The sequence below is a fragment of the Palaemon carinicauda genome, chromosome 24, assembly GCF_036898095.1.
Source record: "Palaemon carinicauda isolate YSFRI2023 chromosome 24, ASM3689809v2, whole genome shotgun sequence".
Taxonomy (NCBI): domain Eukaryota; kingdom Metazoa; phylum Arthropoda; class Malacostraca; order Decapoda; family Palaemonidae; genus Palaemon; species Palaemon carinicauda.
Genome location: NC_090748.1, coordinates 54,993,284 through 55,013,283, shown reverse-complemented (window position 1 = coordinate 55,013,283; position 20,000 = coordinate 54,993,284). Strand labels below are relative to the sequence as shown.

General features: G+C 37.1%; 1 protein-coding gene across 3 annotated transcripts in view; it reads right to left on the bottom strand.

The window, feature by feature from the left end:
- LOC137617852 (uncharacterized) overlaps positions 1–20,000 on the bottom strand; it is a 127,272-nt gene that overhangs the window by 19,826 nt on the left and 87,446 nt on the right. The window contains exons 2-9 of one of the 3 annotated variants that reach the window (XM_068347802.1): positions 19,760–19,937; positions 17,324–17,463; positions 14,760–14,958; positions 12,493–12,666; positions 10,449–10,901; positions 9,100–9,198; positions 7,328–7,486; positions 6,697–6,874 (exon numbers count right to left, since the gene is read on the bottom strand). In XM_068347802.1, the coding sequence (XP_068203903.1) occupies positions 6,697–6,874; positions 7,328–7,486; positions 9,100–9,198; positions 10,449–10,901; positions 12,493–12,666; positions 14,760–14,958; positions 17,324–17,463; positions 19,760–19,933 (1,576 nt within the window). In that variant the 5' untranslated portion in view covers positions 19,934–19,937. The remainder of the gene's footprint in view (positions 1–6,696; positions 6,875–7,327; positions 7,487–9,099; positions 9,199–10,448; positions 10,902–12,492; positions 12,667–14,759; positions 14,959–17,323; positions 17,464–19,759; positions 19,938–20,000) is intronic. The other 2 variants (XM_068347803.1, XM_068347804.1) reach the window with 2 other exon arrangements.

Genomic DNA, 20,000 nt, shown 5'->3' with positions numbered 1-20,000 from the left:
TAGATCACAATGTAAAAAATCAAATGGAAAAAGCAGTGTACAGTAAACACAGTCTTACATGACGTCATTATAGATGGTATCATTCGCAGAAGTTTTCTGAGAGATTTTGGATAAAGGAGAAGCAGCGAAAAATTATGCAATAATAGAAAATTTTAGTTCTACAAGAATGTTAGTTGAAGAGAACTTTTATGATGTAAAGATGGACATTAAAATATTTCAGATTGGAAAAATGTTGGAAACAGAGGCGACCACAATTGAGATCCTGCAGGTTGGTAGTGACCGGTGATTGTGCGGCTGACTAGACTGTACAGTGAAGTATGGATGACTGGCCGGTCTCGAATGAATTGGTTATAAGAGTAATTATTCTTGTGTATAAGACTGAGTGTGATAGAGAACAGAAGATTGTAAGAGTTCTCAGAACTTTACGTCAGTTAGTATTCTACAAAAAAATTATGGTATGATCTTAATTGAGGAAGTAAGACAATGGACAAAAGAATATATATCAGAAGAAAAGAGTGGAATTTGAGAAGAGAGAGGGTGTGTGGATAAAAAATCGGCTACAAAAACCTGATATTGGAAGTTTAAAATCATAGGCAAAGGCAGAACTTGATAGAGTAACTATGGAGGATAAAAAGGAATTATGGTGTAAAAGTGCTTTTTAGAGATTGGTGAGCAATCGTCCCACTTCTCCTCAGATGAAATAAGGAAATCTAGCTACTTCTGAGTAAATAGAAATTTTTATGTTTGGTCATTTGCATAAGTTTAATTTCAATCGGGAGCTTCAGACATCACCTACTTTATAATGACATTCCTGAGTTATGTTAACCTTCTCTACATTTTGTGGTCCGTCAGCGTCCACATTTTGTTTAGAGGACATGATGTCATAATACTTCATACCTCAAAAAATTTGCATCACATTTGCTGCAAAGTTATGGAACTCTCAAACCATTTTAGGATTTGCAAGGCTACTTTTAAGGAAAAGAGAGTCTTTACTAAATTTTCGCAAACATTTATTATACAATTCTATCTTATTTAGTATTATATTTATTTCTGATAGATTATCATTACTCTTTGCTCTAGTTTTCTCTTCTGTCTCAGTTTAGAAACTTTAAAGGTTATAAGGCTTCAATTCTTTGTTCAGATGTAGTGACATTTTATATTGCGGAATTGTGCTTATCAAGCTATTGGCAAATTTGGGTTATTCTATATGAATATGCGAATAATATTATTAATAATAAATGGCAGTGGCAGAAAAAAACATATTTATAGATAAATGGTACTATTTGATGTTAATGTATCACAAAAAGTAAACTATTAATAGTTTTCACAACTTATTATTATCACTATGACTTCCCACCTAAGGTGCTGTATACTTATGTAGGAGTTCCTTGATCTCCTACAGACCTTGACCCAGAATCACCTCTATAATGTCAAAGTGAACCTTTGTAATTAAGAACGAAGCAAAGCCATAAGAAGTGAAAGAAAATTCCAAAGTGCCCATTATGTCAGCTAAGAAGTTCTCCCAAGAGTTGAAATACCTTCATGAATCAATTACAATGAAAGTACCCAGGGTGAAAAAAAGAGTCCCATTTATTTGGCAAACTGTTGTACCAGGTGTTTCACAAATGCTCGTACACTGTAACGGTATTTACTTTTTTTGTATATCCCGCTCTCCCACAGCACTGATAACAACCTGTTTAAGCTTGCCTTTACATACATTAGTCTGTTTGAATTTTTGTGACATTCTTGCTCGGAACTACTTGTATATAAACTCGTTATCTGCTGAAATAAAGTTAGTTGCAGTCATCTCGTTTCTCTGTTATAACCTACCGGCACCCTCGCACAATTGGTGACTGCAGGAGGACCAGCTCCCTCCTGCCTTCCGCCTCACTGCTGTGTCTTACTGTTTGATGATACCTCCCTCCAACCCTGACTCTTCTATGAACACCACACCCACGATACTATCCCCCTTCGCCAGTACAGAGGCATTTGCTTGGTTTCAATGCACCGAGGTTTAGTTTTGCACTAAGGTAGTGACTTGCTCAAACAACAAAGCAGACCATGTCCTTGTGGAGATCCCTAAGGACACTTTCCTGTAAATCTCAGATTGGCTATGCAACCAAGGGGACACCCCAATAGCATAAGATGCCCTCATAACATACCTACTAGAGCAGTACTCACCATCGACAGCTGCTTGTATAGCCAAGTTTTTCAGCTCTTTCAACCAACTGTTGGGGGACCAAAAGGCTTTGTTCACCCTCAGGGAAATGACCAATATTGCTCGCCTGCAACCTGCTGAAAGTGGCTGTTCTCCGGAGGTGAACCTTCTTCGTGCCCTGTAGGTACAGCTCCTACCTAAACCTGTACGCGCTGACATCCACATTGTCGATATTTTGCCCATCAAGGACCTCATGACCAAAGTTGACGCCCTTATGGACAGCAACTTCGCCACCTTCAAGACTTCCATCAATGCCTCCACTCCTAATGAAGAGGACAGCTATACAAAAAGCTGACGTGAATGCGGTAGGATGGACTGCGGTAGGACACAGATGCCCACCCCGTAATATGCCGGAGCGACGACAAAGCGGCTTACCACCCACATATGCTGCCCCTCGCCACTTACTGACGAATATCGGCTGCAGTTATGCTGCTATCACTCTAGATTCATAACTACTGCAAAGAAATGTGTGATTGGTTGTCAGTGGCAAAAAACCTTGTAGGTAGGCCATCGCTTGTGGCGGTGGCCTCCCATGTCACTAATCTTTTCTTTTTACATGATGCAGGTAATGGCATGCGATTTTTGGTAAATAGGGATGCTTGCCGCTCTCTTCTACCAAGGCCACTCTCTAAGACATGACGTGGTCAGTCTAAATCTGTTGACATCCACCTGGTAGCTGCCAACAGATCTGAGATCCCCAATCACAGATACGAGATTCTCACATTATCATTTGGGAGTTCCATATATCATTGGAAGTTTCTTGTTGCTGACAACACATTGCCAATCCTCGGTACGGATTTCCTCTCCCATTTCCATCTTCCAGTTGATGCTGCTCACTGACGGTTAGTCAACGCAGACTCCTATTCATTGACACCTCTTCAACCTGCTTCCTCTGACCTCGCTCTCCACATCATCACACCCACATAAGCCTACGATCACCTCCTCACGTCGTACCTTGAAGTCTTCTGCCTGGACTTCGCCAAACACCCACGGTTCCTACCAAACAGGGTATTTATCATCATATCGAGACGATGGGGACCCCAGTGTCTGCCTGATTCCGGCATCTTGCACCAGATCATTTGGCAGCCGCTAAACAAACATTCACCAAAATGGAAGAAATGGGCCTTTGCCAAAAGGCCTCAAGCCCATGGCCGTTGCTCTTACACATTGTCCTGAAGAATAATGGCTCCCTGCACCCATATGGGGATTAAAGGCATCTGAACAAGCAGACAGAACTGGATCAGTACCCCCTCCCAAAACATAGCTGACGTTGCCTCCTACTTGCATAAAGCAAAGGTTTTCTCCACTCTCGATCTTTTAAAGGGATATTATCAAGTACCCATAAACCAAGAAGGCATCTCCAAAACTGCCATCACCACCCCCTTCGGTATTGTACATACACCTTCAATTACTCCTGTTTTGGCCTTTGTAATGCTGTGGGTACTTTTCAGTGCCACAAGGATGGCATCTTAGGGCTCCTCCCCTTCTGTGGATGTTACGTGGATGACATACTTGTTTTTTCGTCCTTCAAAGAGGAAAAGAGTGACACCTCCATCACCTACACATCGTTTTCACATACTTACAACAGATTGGCCTTTTAGTCCGGCATGACTACAACGAAGTATCCTTCTTAGGGCACCGCATCACTCCTGCAATAGTCCACCCCTTCCCTGGGAAGGTAGCAGCCATTCAGAACTTCCCCGCTCCATTGACTGTCAAAGCACTGCAAGAATCCTTGGGCATGCTCCGCTATTATCACCGTTTCCTACCAGCCATCGTCATCACTCTTGCCCCCCTCTACACCTCTTTCAAGGGCAAGCCAAAAGTCCTGAAGTGGGGTCCCCTTTAACAAGCAGCCTTCAGCAGTGTAAAGATTGCCCTATCAACCACTCCTGCTCTTTGTTTGCCCGTGCCACATTACCCTCTTCTCTCTACCGATGCCAGCGACATCGCTATTGATGAAGTACTTTAGCAGGTAGCCAATGGCTCGGTCCACCCATTGGTCTTCTTCAATAGAAAACTGCCCAAGGCAGAATCTGGCTACTATACCTTCGACTGCGAATTACTGATGATGCATTTGGCTGTCCATCATATTCTCCACTTCTTTGAAGGTTTGCCCTTCGTCATTCACTCGGACCACTTGCTTCTGGTGCACGCCTTCACTCAACAGTCAGACACCTGGTCCGCCCATCAATGCTGACATCTCTCCACTGAGTCTGAATATAAACGTACCCTTTAACACGTCCCTGGGAAAATTAATCCCATTGCTGATACCCTGTCAAGAAACACATTGGCTGCCATTCACCTGGAATTGGATTACAATGCCTTGACAGAAAAGATCCAGAGTACCAAGCATGTAAGGATATCCTGCACATCCTTCTGTTGGGAAGATGTCACTCTCAATGACATCGACGCCACCCTTGACAACTTCAATGCCACCCTCGACGACTTCAACACTCTTCTGTGATATCAGTACTGGTACACCACGACCCTGGAGACCTGCTCCCCTACTCCGACAGGTGTTTGATTTCATTCATAACCTTTCACATCCATCGGGCCAATCTACTGCATAGCTACTGAAGACGAAGTTCATTTGGCACTACATTACTAAGGATGCTGAGTATTGGGTCCACACCTGTAATTCATGCTAAACTTTAAAAGTACATTGACACACAGATTCAGGTGTGGGCATATTTCCTCAACCTTGGCATTGTTTTGCCCGCATTCATGTCGATATAGTAGGTTGCCTACCCACAACACAAGGATATCATTACCTGTTTACTGTCATTGATTGCTCCACTTGTTGCCCTGAATCCATCCCCATGCAAACTGCAACGTCTGCCTCATGTACATCTGTGTTATTCTCATGGTGGATAGTGAGATTTCGTTTCCTTGAGCATGTTACTTTTGACAGAGGTGCCACTTTCACCTCTTAATTGTGGACATCATTAGCGAATCTCCCAGGTACCATCTTACATTGGACAACTGCCTACAACCGTGCAGCCAACAGAATGGTTGAATCTTTTCATCACACCCTCAAAGCAGCATTGATATTCTGCCACAATGACTCCAACTTGTTTACTCAGCTTCCCTGAGTCCTCCTGGGATTAAAGACCACTCCTAAACATGCTGTCGATGTCTTGGCAGCTGATATGGTGTTTGATGACCCGTTGGTGGTCCCTGTGGAATATTTCCATCTGTAACCTCCTCTTCTAACAATCTCCAGTGCCTATGTCATGTTGAGGAAGAATTTACTCCATGCCCCCAGGCTTACAAGCCCCAAGAAAAGAAACATATACCGACAGATTTGCACAAGGATTCGCACATTTTCCTGTGCAACGAGACTAGCAAACCACAGCTAACGCCCACGTACACGGGCCTTTTCCTCATGATTCGTCACACACCGAAACCCTTCTTAATTAACATTCGTGTCAAAGAAGACCGGGTCTCCATGGATAGCCTGAAACCTGTGTATCTCCTGTAAGTTGACCTGCCTACAGCTTTCCTCCTAAGATCAGGGCACCCTATCTCACATGTATGTCATTTTTAGGAATGGGGGAGCCATGTACCGACGTATTCATACACGCACGTATCCTGTAACAGTATTTCCCTTTTTCTCGTATACCTCGCTCTCCCCCGGCACTGATAACAACCTGTTTAAGCTTGCCTTTACATATATTAGTTTGTTTAAATTTTTGTGACATTCTTGCTCAGAACTGCTTGTATATAAACTAGTTATCTGTTGAAATAAAGTTAGTTACATTTATTCCGTCTCTCTGTCATAACCTAACAGCACCCTTGCACACTGTAGAAATCTGGGTAGATTTTTTCCTGACAAAATACCAGTAGATATCTGTCATGGTCTCTAGTAATTTTTCTTATTCACATTACTGAATAATCTAAAAGGACCAAGACAAAATGTTATATACCTAAATTATGAACTGCTACAATACAGATTGTCTATACATGATAAATGAAAAAAAAATGCAAATAAAATTAACAAGACCATCAATGGCTACATAATCGCACGCACTGAAATAAAAGTAAATACAATAGAGAAAAGTTTGGCTGATCTTACCTTTGTTACCTCAAAGTCATCAAGTCATCAAAAAAAAAAAAAAAGGTTAGGTAGCCTGTTGAGACATGGCACAATCCAAGGCTTAAGCTCAATGGTTTATAAGACCACTCCTTGGCTATGGGCATAATGTGGCTTACAAACGACCTAGCAGCTAAAAACAGCGATGGGCCTACAAAAATGTAATTAACTAATCAACGCAACTAAACGAAAGGGGTGTTGAGACCCATTTTGGTTATGCACACAGTATCATGCATAGCAATACAAACAAGTGATCATTAGTCAGTAATGTAATGCAATTGTGAAATGGGAATTAAGTGGCAGAACAAATAAATGCAATAAAACCCAGTGGCTCATGGCTACTTCAGGTTATCTTTAAATTTTGCTAGACTTTTAGACTCACCAATTGCAGTAAGGGCAGCAACTCCAGCCACCACTGGAACACCTCCGCCGTCAACTGTCCTGCTAATGTAATCGTTCATACTCAACAGGGAGAAGGGCTCTGAATCGGACTGAATTCCCAGGCTATGGGAAATCCTGCTTCCAACATCAAACATAGGGTCCAGTACAGGGGAGGCCATCTGGAAAACGGCATTTCGATAGGTTTAAAGAGACATATATTCAGGGTCCACTGCTGGGAAAACCAGTTTTGAAAACTAACTTTTAAATCAGTAAAAACGAGTAAATTGATGAGGCACTTGGTGTTATTGACCTTTGATTTTCAACGATTAATTATCATGATAATGGGCTATTGTTACGGACGAGATAAAATCAATTAAAACAAAGCTATTTGTTTTGAAAAATGACTGTGATATGTGAGTTTGTATCTTTATTTTCACAATGTAACCTCAGGTATCAGTTATGTTTATTACTTCTAGTGAATTTCTTGTTACTTCTGCCTACTACTATCAACAAAATAAAAAAAATAATTAAACACAACATTAAAAACGTTCGTTAATAGATATAATAATTTCTTAGATACTGGGGTGAAAAAAAAAATAAAGCTTCTTTATTTCAACAAATTCTGGTATTACCTCATAGAGCTTCTCTCCTGCCTTCATGAACGGTTCAATCATCTTCTTATAAATGGGCTTCTTGGTCGAATGTTCGTTCGCGACGTCATATGGATTGTAACTGGTGTAGGAAAGAGCTCCTGAGGCAGGGAGGGTGTGTTCCACAATTTCTGATGAAGCCTGTGGTTGTTATAGATATATGCTTTTAAAACAACTTTGGACAGAGGTCCCCATTTCATGATCTTGCAACGGATATAGCTCGAAAGAAGCTCGCTATGGGAACTGGGTAATATGAGCTTCTTATTGCCACAAGAACTAACATGAAATAGCTTCATAAGACTGCTATGGGTACAGAATGAACAAAGAGGTTAAAATGTCTTAAAACTGCTATTTTGACAGAGAAGAGTTATAAGATTAAACGTCATTGATCAGTAAAGATGCAGAAGATTATTTGATGTCACGTTGTCAGAAGCTAATGTATCATTAAATTAAAGGCAGAAAATCAATATATGCTTAAATTACATTACATCTAAATCAGTCACGTTTGAAAGAATTTGATTAATCACTCTTCACAGTAGAGTCTTGAATATAAATAGAAACAGGAAATACGACCCAGAGAGTATGCATTGGGAAGTTAAAAGAGATTGCTTAGTGGCTCTTTTTATCATCTAGTACCAGTTGGTTTATTCAGATATTTAGAATTGATAGAAAATGAATTATATAACGCACATAACAGTGGGGTATAATTTTGTGTAGATTTAAGTCACAACGAAATGAAAACTACTTTGTAGAGATAAAGTAAACCGAAAAATATTGAAAAGCAGCTTGGTAATGTTTGGAATAAAATACTGGAGATTAAAGATGTTACCCGAAAAAATATAGATTTAGTGAATAATAGATATAAATTATCAGGTCGTTACCTTTTGAAATTCTGTGACAGTTCAGCAACATTATGTTGCTTGTAAATATTTGAAGTTTGTTTGAATGAATATCCAAAATTGGGAAATAATACTAATTAGATAAGTTAGCAGTCTCAGAAACAAATACAATAAAGCTTTATAGTAATAGAAGCAAGATCATTTCCTGAATACAATATGACAAACAATGCTTTGTAATTAAAAAGAAATCCAAGTCACAGTCACGGATGTGGAATCAAGACAGGTTAAAAGAAGTACGAGGGTTAAAGATATTGGAAGACTTCTTTTCTTTGCTATCAAGATTTCGTGATAAAGTAATCTTATGTTTGTCTCAAAGAACAATCAGCGCCTCGGTTATGCATGAAATGTGTATTTTCCTTATGTTCTTGCTGGCTCCTGCTAACAAAGTTACCAAAATAAAATGATTTGTTACTTGAATATTTCTTTTGTACTACATTCCTGCATGACTTTTTTTTTTTTTTTTCATCCGTGTTCAACTTCCTTACTAAAGTCCATATTAATAACTCAGGGTAATTCTTATCCTTTAATGTTCATGTTTGTTTATTTTTACTATGTTACCTGTTTCTTTGAAAGATAAAACTAGTGTTCAAATGTTTTAATGTGAGGGAAGTTTTTTTTTTTTTTTTTAAATATTCAAGTTTTTACATAATCTTTGTTCAATGTAGAAGTCTTTTTAAGGGATAAAATAAGATTTACTTTCTTTGCATTTGATGGTGAACTGTATACCAAATGGCATTATTTTGGTTACCTTATTCTTTCACTGCGACCTTGCTCTTTTGGACAATTGTCAAATTCGTTTTTACTTAATTTCTTTTACCTTTTTTGTTCCTTTCATCCTTGAATATTCTTTGTTACCTTAACGTTATTCCTGTGGAAAGGGCGGCGACGTTGGGAATTTGCATGCTGTGTTGGAATTGGAATAGGGATGGTGAACGTGGGCGCCCCTGGGTGAGCCTGAGGAGGAACGGGAATTCTGAATGAATTTTTATGTAATAAAGAAGGAATTGTCTTTTCTATGAGCATGAAAAACAGCTGGATGGGTCGTCTGAATTTAGTGTCGATAGACAATCATTGTTTAAGTTGATGAACAGACAATCTTCCTTATTGTAGATTAAGATGCAATCCGGTGAAATTCACTAATAACTAGAGAACACTGTAATCTACACTTCAGACATTCAGAACAAAAAACATGATACTTCTATGGAAAAAGGTGTAATAAAAAAAAAAAAGGAAGAAAGTTTGATAATTAGTACATAACAACAAGTTTGGCCACAATAAGAGCTGGGATGCCATATTGATATTTGTCTTTATAACTCCTGTAAAACGACGCTCTACTGCATTCAGATATCCAATATCTTTACCAATATGTTTGATCCTTCGAATTTAAATAATATAATAACACTCATAATCTTATTCATTATGTTTTGAACACATAACATTAATGTTTTAAACAATAGGGTGAGTAGTAAGTTAACATAATTTTCAATTATAGGGGAGTCTAAAGTAGTCTATTTGATTTAGACCTTTGGTTATTTAAGGAGTGATTAACCTATAACCCAGGATACAGTTTAACTGGCCCATAGATAAAAGGGCAATGGCCTCTGTAACAAGTATGATCAAAGGCCTCCTCTGTACAGGTATGTACAGATGAAACTAGGTACGGGTTTAAAGCTATTAGGTGTGTAAGGTAGATAGGTAACTGATTTAACCATACTAAAATCCAAGTGGAACTCTGTCTTGTGGTTTGAGAATATGAATACTATTTTGTATCATCAAATCTAATAGTCCATATATGAAGATTTTTAACCAGTCACTTAATGTGAGCATTTCCACTGAAGTCTTTTGGATTACCATGAATTGCAGTGCATCACATTCTTCTTAAAAGAACGTTCATTCAAATTGACAAATAATCTTTTAAATCATCTTTATCATTGGGACTGCAACTTCGAGGTCTTCAGTAATGCAATTCATGAACATTCGTGGAAAGCTATGCCGTAACTATGTTCATTAGGTATGTTTACAATTTGTCTCTATGGGGTTTGAAGGAATATATGTAATGACATTAAATTTGATAACTTTGTGATTTAGACAACAGGTGCTTTTTAAATTTAACAATTGGAATATGACATTATCGCTTGCAGAGAGTTTTCCTAACAATTATGAAACTACGGTAAAATATTAGCAAAACCCCATCCCCAAATTACCTGGAAAGTGGTGTCTTGGATTACGAAGTTATTGTGATCGGCTTGAAAGATAGTAGGTGGGGCATGGGGAGGCGGTGTAATAGGAAGTTGGTGAAACTGGCTATGAACTTGTTCATGGGCTGGAACATGGTGCACTGCAAAACTTTCAGAAGGGTTAGATTCATGACCAAAAGGAACGGGATTTGACAGCGAAGTAGAGACGTCATTAGAGGAAGACACTCCGATGACATTCAGAGACGGTTCAGCATGTTGATGCACTGGAACATTGACGCTCTCAGCCGTTACCAGAGACGGAGCCTCTACCGTATGAAGGGACACAGCCGCAGAGGCACTTTGAGAAGGCGGTTTAGCTGCAGAGCCGGTTCCGTATACGACATCATTCGAAGAACTGCTGTGGGATGTGTCAGATCGGGAGTTTCCATTGGGTGCAGCCAGGTAGCTGTAGCTTACCACCTTTCCAAGAAAATAAACAATAAAAGTTTAAAACATATATTGTCGAAATATCAGTTTTAAAAATCGTCACTGCGAATTACTTTATGTAAAGAAGAAAGCCACCAAAACTACTGCTAATTCTATTATATGAAATGATGAGTCAGTCATAGCTTGCAGAACGTGAGTTTTCATGACAATTGACTAATTTATTTGCCTAAAATTGGCTTTAGATAGCAAGTAATAGTTGAAAAATCTTTGTTTTGCATCAGTTTAACATCTCAGTAGATGCTATTATCCATAAAAAAATTCTCCAAAATGATGGAACATCATCAACTATATAATGGCAACAAATATTTTTCAGTTCTACCTTTTACCAATGAAGCTTTCTTTGATGATTTGTCTTTACTATTTTCTCTGGAAACGATATTCAATTGCAAGTTTTAGTATAATATTTGGATCTTATTTTGCAACATGCATTTTTCACCTGCTGGACTTTGATCACATGCTTATGTATCCACTTGAAATGCCCGTGAAATAAAATTATTAGTGAACAAGAAAGAAAGGAATGGGCAAATGTTCATACTGTAACACTTAATGTAAAAAAGTGCACAAATTCAATAATGTGTGTACATTCATGTTTTTGAAGTATAAAAACAAACAAGGTATATACCAACAGGCATGTTTTTTTAGTTCCATCGTGCTCTAACAACATTTATGACTGATTTCCACCACCAGCCATTAACGTCCCGACTTCTTGCAACATAACCATTGTCACCTTAGCATATCAATTGGCAATGGATAAAATGTCCGTTTTCATAGCATCCATCTACTTACCTTTAAGCTTGTACAAGGAAAAGAATATTAATGTGCTGTGGATGAAGTATCATTACTCACATAAGTAGCGAAGAGATTTTGTCACATAGTCAATATGCCTTTCTGAGTATTAGCTTGACAGAATGACAGGGCAGTATTAACAGTATTTACCACACCATGGAGCGAAAGTGGCCAGCCATAGTATTTGCCGCCTTCGGTCAAAAGATTAGTAGGCATCTTATTCGCGGACGCATCTTTGAGATGCTTAATTAGAACAAAATGAACTGCTATTGCCTTAGACAGGTTCTGACCTACGGGGACTTCTGAAACCTTGAAGGTAGGAAGAAGCAATATTTCAGCGAAACAATTTCAAAAGATCTTCATTAGAAGAGAGTCACTCTCTGAAATGTGAGAAACTAATATTGTTCTTTCTAGTTTGCCTTTTTCTAAACTTCATCAGATAATTAGGAGTGATTTGTAGATTGCCCTCAACAACTACAGTAACATCAGCAACAATGGCCACAGAATCCGAAATAGCTAGAAAAACACCGGTGAAAGATGTCGAAAAGAGATAATGGTGAAGTATGGAAAACGGCTGACAAGCAAACCTATAAAGTCATAAGCAAGGAAAGTATGAAACAGCATTAAACTTCCAAAACGAGAAATGAACAATGAGGAGAGTAATTCAAGAACCTGTTTGTTATAAGACTGTTTCTCATAATCTTTTCTTCAGGACAAAGCCTGAAATCCTCTAAAAACAAAAATCAGTCGGGAATGTCGTTTCCTCCTGAAAACTTACCTGCTCTGAAGAGGTGGACAATCTGTCATCCTCAAATGATGACTCGGCGATGACACCAACCCTCTCGTTATCATAATACTTCCTGTAGTAGAAGGCAGGGTATTTTCGTGCCCCTCGAGTTCTTGCAGACGAAGAAGAATGGCCTCTTGAAGGCACTGAGGCAACAACGCCCCCCTGGAAGGTGCAGGAGCAAAAAAGCTTTGTGATGGGAAACTACAAGTACACATGGACCTCTTTCCTGCAGCTAAGACTACAAGCTTTCTAAATCTACAATCATCACATATACAAGAAAATGCACTGTGCTCCTGTAATTTTGTTGTTTACACACATGTCACCGGAGAATAGCATTTTTATTAACATATATCAACTGTGACTCTACTGTGAGTGCATATCTAGAAAATATCGTTTTGTAAACCTTACTGGTCATAAATATGAACGTTTGCAGAGATGTTTATTTGAATATATGCATGAACCCTTTTAAATTTAATACATATATATATATATATATATATATATATATATATATACATATATATATGTATATATATATATATATATATATATGTATATATATATAAATAAATATATATAAAATTCACGCTTTTTGCTTTCAAGTTCCAATGTTGCTTGTATGTGTAATCTAGGTCATGTTATACATTATTGAAAATAAATATGTGAATGTAAATGATATCCCATTAAATCCAAGCCAGTGAAGTTGTACGGAACTCATATTTTAGCAATTGTTTGTTTATTGATTGTCTGTTTGCAAAATATCTCAAAAGGTTAGTTATGGGTTTCATTTGGCACGGGTGGTGTATGGATCTGTGGCTAAATAAGGGCTAATGGATTAAGAGATAAATCATGTTCAGGAAATCGAATAATTTATTTATCTATTTATTCATCTTTACGCCAACTAAAAGTTAGAGGCAGATTTTATTAATAAGTTTGTGGATTGGTGGACCATTTGCCAAAAAGATTATTCGATTTTACAATGGTTTCGGAATTGGATGGATGTGAATCCTGAATTATTTTTCTAACACTTCCGAAAGGTATACAAAAATTTTACCGTGTTTTTTAAAATTTGTGTTTAGCGCAAAGAATAAATCTCGTCTTTTCGGGAACTTTTTTCTTTATATCCAAAGGGGAAATCGCCAGTTATCATTAAAATGGCTTGGCATTAATAATCAGAAAGTACAATTGCTTGTCAAAAGATGTTTGGTTTCTTGTTTAAGGGTTTAAAGGCCTCTCATGAATGACATGGGGAAGGGACTGTGACACTGCCCTAGCAAGCAGAACAATGTCCTAGAGACTGATCATATATACATATGATCAGCGGCCAAGGCCCCTCTCCACACAAGCTAGTACCAGGGAGAGCTAGGCAATGGCTGCTGATGACTCAGCAGGTAGACCTACAGGGTTCCCCAAACCCCCATTCTTAGCTCACAAGGATGGTGAGGAGCGTTATCAGTAGGCCACCACAACCCCATTATTTTCTTTACAACGCGTTCATATTCATTTGAAACCAGACACAAAGGCAATGAACTTGCTGAGATCAAGTTTCTCTGCAATAAAGTGGCCATGCATGTAAAACGAGAAAAACCCAAACCAAGAATGTTAATTATAGTGAAATCAAATGAAAGAAACGAATAATTGGGTATATGAATTATTTTGCATTGGACTTTGTAGTTAAAAAGACACAAACAAGTCATGTATTAAGGTTTAGATAATTCTGTCTAAAAACCAAACCTGATCAAATATATCAAGAATACTGATTACCTGAAGTAGAACATTCAGATATTATTTTCAGCAAGATTTTTTTTGCTAAAATTCTATTTTTATTCATTAATATTTCTACTAGAAAAAGTAAACAAAAGATCTACGTATTTTGTGAATTATATAAAATGTATCAATTCGTTAAATCAAATATGAATAGAAAAAAATTAAATTCTGTATAGAATTAAAATAAGCTAAGAACTGTACATCACTTGAAATGGACAGAAAAGTCATTATTGTTCGTGTATACAATGTTAAACTAAATTTTAATGAAGTGCTATGCTAAGAAAACACTAATCACGCTACATTTAACTGCAAACGATAATAACTTGTAATCTTATAAAGCAATGTTTATATTACACTAAAAATATTCTGTTGGTTTGAGTATTTAAATTACTTACCTTGAAAACAATGATATCTCATTTAAAGCGGGCTAAATAGTCTCGTTAATTTTTCTTAAAATTAGAGGATAATGAGGTTAGCCCTGTACCTACCCGAACTGGATTATTTCTGAAAATCCACGAGCCAGAGCCAGAACTAGAAACAGCACGACCAGAAGATGATTCTGGTGTTAATATGCGTGCTGTGCGGTCATTATCGGCCGACTCGTTCGAATGCGTGGAGAGGGAGCGGCCTATGATGCCGTTCATCCTAAGCTCGTCTTCAGGTGTTATGAGCTCATTATTGACGATTCTGAATGATGCATTTCGAGGAAAGGGAGACGATGAGGGTACAGAGAAAAGAAGTTGGTGATGAAAGTTTTAATGGAAGTGAGATGTGACAGTATATCAAGATATTTTGTTTAATGTAGCATATTTACATGAAATTACCCATCATTATGGATACTTTAGCTTGTAATATTTTCGTTACTGGGTAATATTCTTCAGGGTTTTGTACACACGCATACGCAAACACTAAGACACAAACAATTCACACACACAGTAAGAACTATCTCCTCACAAGTGCGGCTTTTCGATAATCATAATCAGCGATCAATGACAAATTCTCTTTCACCTCCTGAATCAAAACCCAACGCCCTGTGGAGTAAGTTTCCTCCACATCAGTAGTTTCTTATATCTTATTAGACATCACAGCGGCAGCCCTCTGACACCTCTACATACATTATGTACTACCTGGCTAGTACAGTGGTAACGTATTTGCCTAATATTCGCATGGCAGCAGATCAATCCCTACCCTGGACCGTGAGTTTAAGCTGCATATGTTAGCACCTGGCATATCTAGTGGAGGCAAAGCCTGCTGCCAGTCTGTTGTAAGATTTCTTTTTTTTTTTCGGTGATTCACATTAGATTTTAATAGAGGCTTCATTTTTACTTTTGTTTACGACATAATTTTTGTCTAAATTAATTTGATGTATAAATGCTGACAGTTCTTTGTCATGCAAATGTTAATTAGTTTCATTTGGCATTATGTGTAGGAAGTGATTCTTCCGTCATTTTGTTGGACATCATCTTAATTCGATTTCTAGTTTAATTGCTTTGGTTCCTCTCCGGTCATTTATACGTTTGATAATCAGTTAGAATACGGTATTGATCGATTGTCCTTTAAACGCAATTTCTATTTAAAATTTTGTTTTCATGAAACAATTAAATTTTAACTCGTTGCCCTATTTTCACAAAACAATCAACATTTTGAAATAAGGTTAAAAATGGCGGATAAGGGATAGAAATGTAATTTTTGGTGTCGTTATCAGTATTCGTTTAGCAAAAAATTAGTATCCTTTTGAGATAATATCTGGTTTAAGGAGCCCTGCACGCAGTCAACTTTTCAGTGGACGGCGGCTGCCTCGGTTTTGTGGCGAAAAATTAAATGTGTGTGTGTGTCTATGGACGCCTTTGCACAATCCATGTTTTAGTGGTGGAGTGTTCACAGCTTCCCTCTCCGCTTTTTCCTGGCACCACGCAACGATGGCAATCACCGTCCACTAAAAAGTGCCATAATAGCGGAATCAGGGGAATGCAAGGAAAAAAAAAGAAAAATAAGAAAATTCATGTATCACAGATAAGACATACAAGCATATTGACCCTTCACCTACAGTATACTACAATAATCTCATTTGTATGAGAGTATGAATTTTGCAGTTCGTGTACACTAGGGTGCAAGCACTTGTGGCTACTACATTTGGATAGTTTTTTAGTCCCCATTTTCATCTTTCCATGACTTCTGAATTCCGGGCTTGTTCCTCCAAACTATCCACTTTTTTATTCTCTTCATGACTTTTTAATGTTTGGTATTTCTATTTTGAATTTTGGTTTTAATTTGTTAATATTTCTTAAAAGAGGCGAATGATTTACCAAAGAAGAATAGTAACTGCCATTATTCATTTACCTCCACCAAGGTGGTTATGTTGTCATCTCTGTCTGTCTGTTTTTGATTTGTTTGTTTGTTTGTTACCAGACTAACTCAAAAAAGTTACGGAAGAATTTTAATGAAAATTTCAGGATATGTCAGAAATAGGCTAACTTAGAAGAGATTAGATTTGCCGGTAATCCGGATCACCATTCGGGTGTCAGGATTTAAAAAGAAAATGATTCTTTACTATTGCGGATTGGACCAATTTAGATATTTCTCATCAAACAAATAAATAGGGCTCTAGTGAAAGTCGAGATGGTATGATAGAGGGAACTGAGGTGCCTTGGCGGAGGTCTGCGGTCTCTGATTGCCTTTTCTACTTGTTTAACAGAATTTAATTGCAACCAAATATTTCTCAGGAAAGATCAACATTCGTAGTCAGCATCCACCCAGGTAGAATCATAAATACGTATTTATCCCATCCCATCATCCCACCAAAAAATAAGAATGGCTTCATCCAAATAAAGCGCCTTCCATTAAGTACATCTGTCGGTCACTTGAATTGTGAAAATAACCTACTTAATTAATTTAGTTTAACTCATGTCAATTTCGACAATGGAATCTACAAATCTCATTTTTTCCTCATTCAAATCGTGCCCACAAATCCCTGATTGACATAATAAATGTAATCTATTTCTAGGTAATTGAATAACCCGTTCTGACTAAAGATATACCCTGGTGCCCTCACCTGGCATTTCTGTAGACCTTGGTATCTGACGGGTCATCATGCTCCCTGACACCATGGATGATGGGTATGCCGTCATCCCCTATTTCGATGACGCGACCCCTCCTGGCATCCCCAAGGACGGTCAACACGCCTGAGGTCACCTGACGGCCAAACCGAGTATGGAGAGTTCACCGGTTGTGATAGAAAAGAGGACAGGTTGAGGAAAAGGTTAGAATTTGCTTTTGGAAGCCAAGCTGCTTTGTAGCATTTGCTCCATAATTATTGAATCGCTCTTTGATTTGCTGAGATTTTTTCGGTAGATTATTTTTTATTTTTTTTATTTTACTTTTTTCTTCTAATTCTCATCCTCGGTATCACAATAAAATTTATTATATGAAGGAGAAAGGAAACATTTCTTAACAGGATGGAATTTATGACCTGACCTCTATACTGAATGAAAAAAGTTTATAATAATTGAAAGAAAAAGATAATTCTTTCAAATTTCCTACGAAGTATCACCAGAGACAGAACTTAAATTTTGACATACAATTCAAACTTAGAGGGGAGAAAAGTCTAAACACAGACATTTATATATTTAAAAAAATCAAGCTTGGCTTACAAAACCGAATTGGTCGCTTTATCAGGATAGGGCTGTGTGGACAGGGAAACAAGAGGTATGGAAGACGGTAGATATTGGTAATGGAGGAAAGGACAGATATCACAAGTCTGAATGTATGAATATATAGGAAATACATAATTATAGCAGGGAGGTTATTTCAAGTTTACCGTAAAAGTTGAAACTACTTATTAATCCATGTGATTTTCAAATTCCTCTTTTTTTTCACAAGTTCTGAAATCCCTTTCTCAAAATGTAAAATAACGTTGCATTAAATTGATTGATTTTATACATATGTTATCCTTCATGCTGAGGTTATCAATAATAAGTAATGCTAATTACAAAAAGTAAGAGAGACTAATATAAAAAAAACATACACATATTCTCTAACATCTTGATAATCACAATCTATTAATTGATTGATTATTGCATACGCAAACATTATAAATAATGAATTGAATATGAGTTACCTGTCACTATTCTACATAAATATAACTTACTCGTGAAATAAGAATGTTAGAATCTTCCAGCCAAAAAACTTTATCAAAGTGCAACTGCGTGAAGGTGATAAAACTAAACACTACACAGGTGAAGTCTAAATTATTTGTATCACATTCTAGTTTAGTGTTGTGTTGAGGAGTTAGTTAATAAAACACGAACTACGAAAATACCTTCGGAAGGAAAAAAACTGTATATTTAAGGAGCTTTGAATAAACAAATGGCGGCCGAATGAATTTGGGCATTCTGGATGAAAGGGGCTACTCAAGTGGTTTTCTTTTTCATAATATTATTCATTAACTCAAAAAAAAAAAAAAGAAAAAAAAAATTCTACGCAATGGTGAAACAATTCATAATGAAATCTCGCATTAATATAAAAAGAAGTTCAGTCAAAGGGGGATTAGAAGTGAATGCAGTTTTAATCAAAAGTCATTCTGCACAAAACATAAAATGGGAAATAGTAGAATAAGCAACGATAAAAAGGGAAATAACATGAAAAGGGATCGAAAATCATGTAATAGTTTTCCAGAAGTTCACGAAACAGAGAAATAAACGCTGAACTTCACAATAGACAGACAGAACAAGTATTAAAATTGTAGTAAGTTCGATTTTCTACAAGTAAAGAAAAATGTAGCAAAACGATAGACCGATTGTCAGACGGCAAACGCGAAAATCAGTCATTTTCCCATCTAAAATCAAACATGCACCTGGGAATGCAAAATCTCATGCACAAGCCAATGAAAGATCTTTAGTCACTTAGATACAATAAAAATTGTGCATTTTCATGTAATTTAGTAGTAGTGACTTTTCGCAATTCCACAAAAAACAAAGAAAATACATTGATCAAATAATAAGGAACATCATTAAGGAGAAAATGCATTGTTTATTGCTATCTTGTTGTGAATAATTTGATAAGTAAAATCATGCATATCAGTTTTACAGGAATAACTTCAAACATCAAAAGCTATATTGGCAAAAAGAATGTTAGCAAAATGTACATATACTACCCACACAAATCCATAGCCAAATATATACAGTACATAATAGGAAATGTACATACATATGCAGACGATATATATATATATATATATATATATATATATATATATATATATATATATATATATATATATATATATATATATCTATATCTTTATCTATATCTATATCTATATCTATATATATATATATATATATATATATATATATATATATATATGTATATATTGTATGTGTATTAATTAAAAAAGTCCTTCACCAACCAAATCAGCCATTGTTTTTCCTGACATCTTGTGCCTCATAGAAAGCATGTATTAGTTAAAAAATATCATATGAGTAAATACCTGTACAGGCGGGGGTACCAATAAGGACTTGCCGTTCCGTTTCACCGTCTCCACGACAGTAGGAACGGCCATTTCCATCCCGGAGGGTCGGTCCGGATTTTCTGCGGGGTTGTCGATGGACTTCCCCGACACCATCAACACCAACATCGCCAGGACCAGCGTCAAGGATGTCATCCCTCTTTCAAGAAAAGGGAGAAGAACATTAGGATTCTTATATGAAGATTATATTGATCTACAGCAT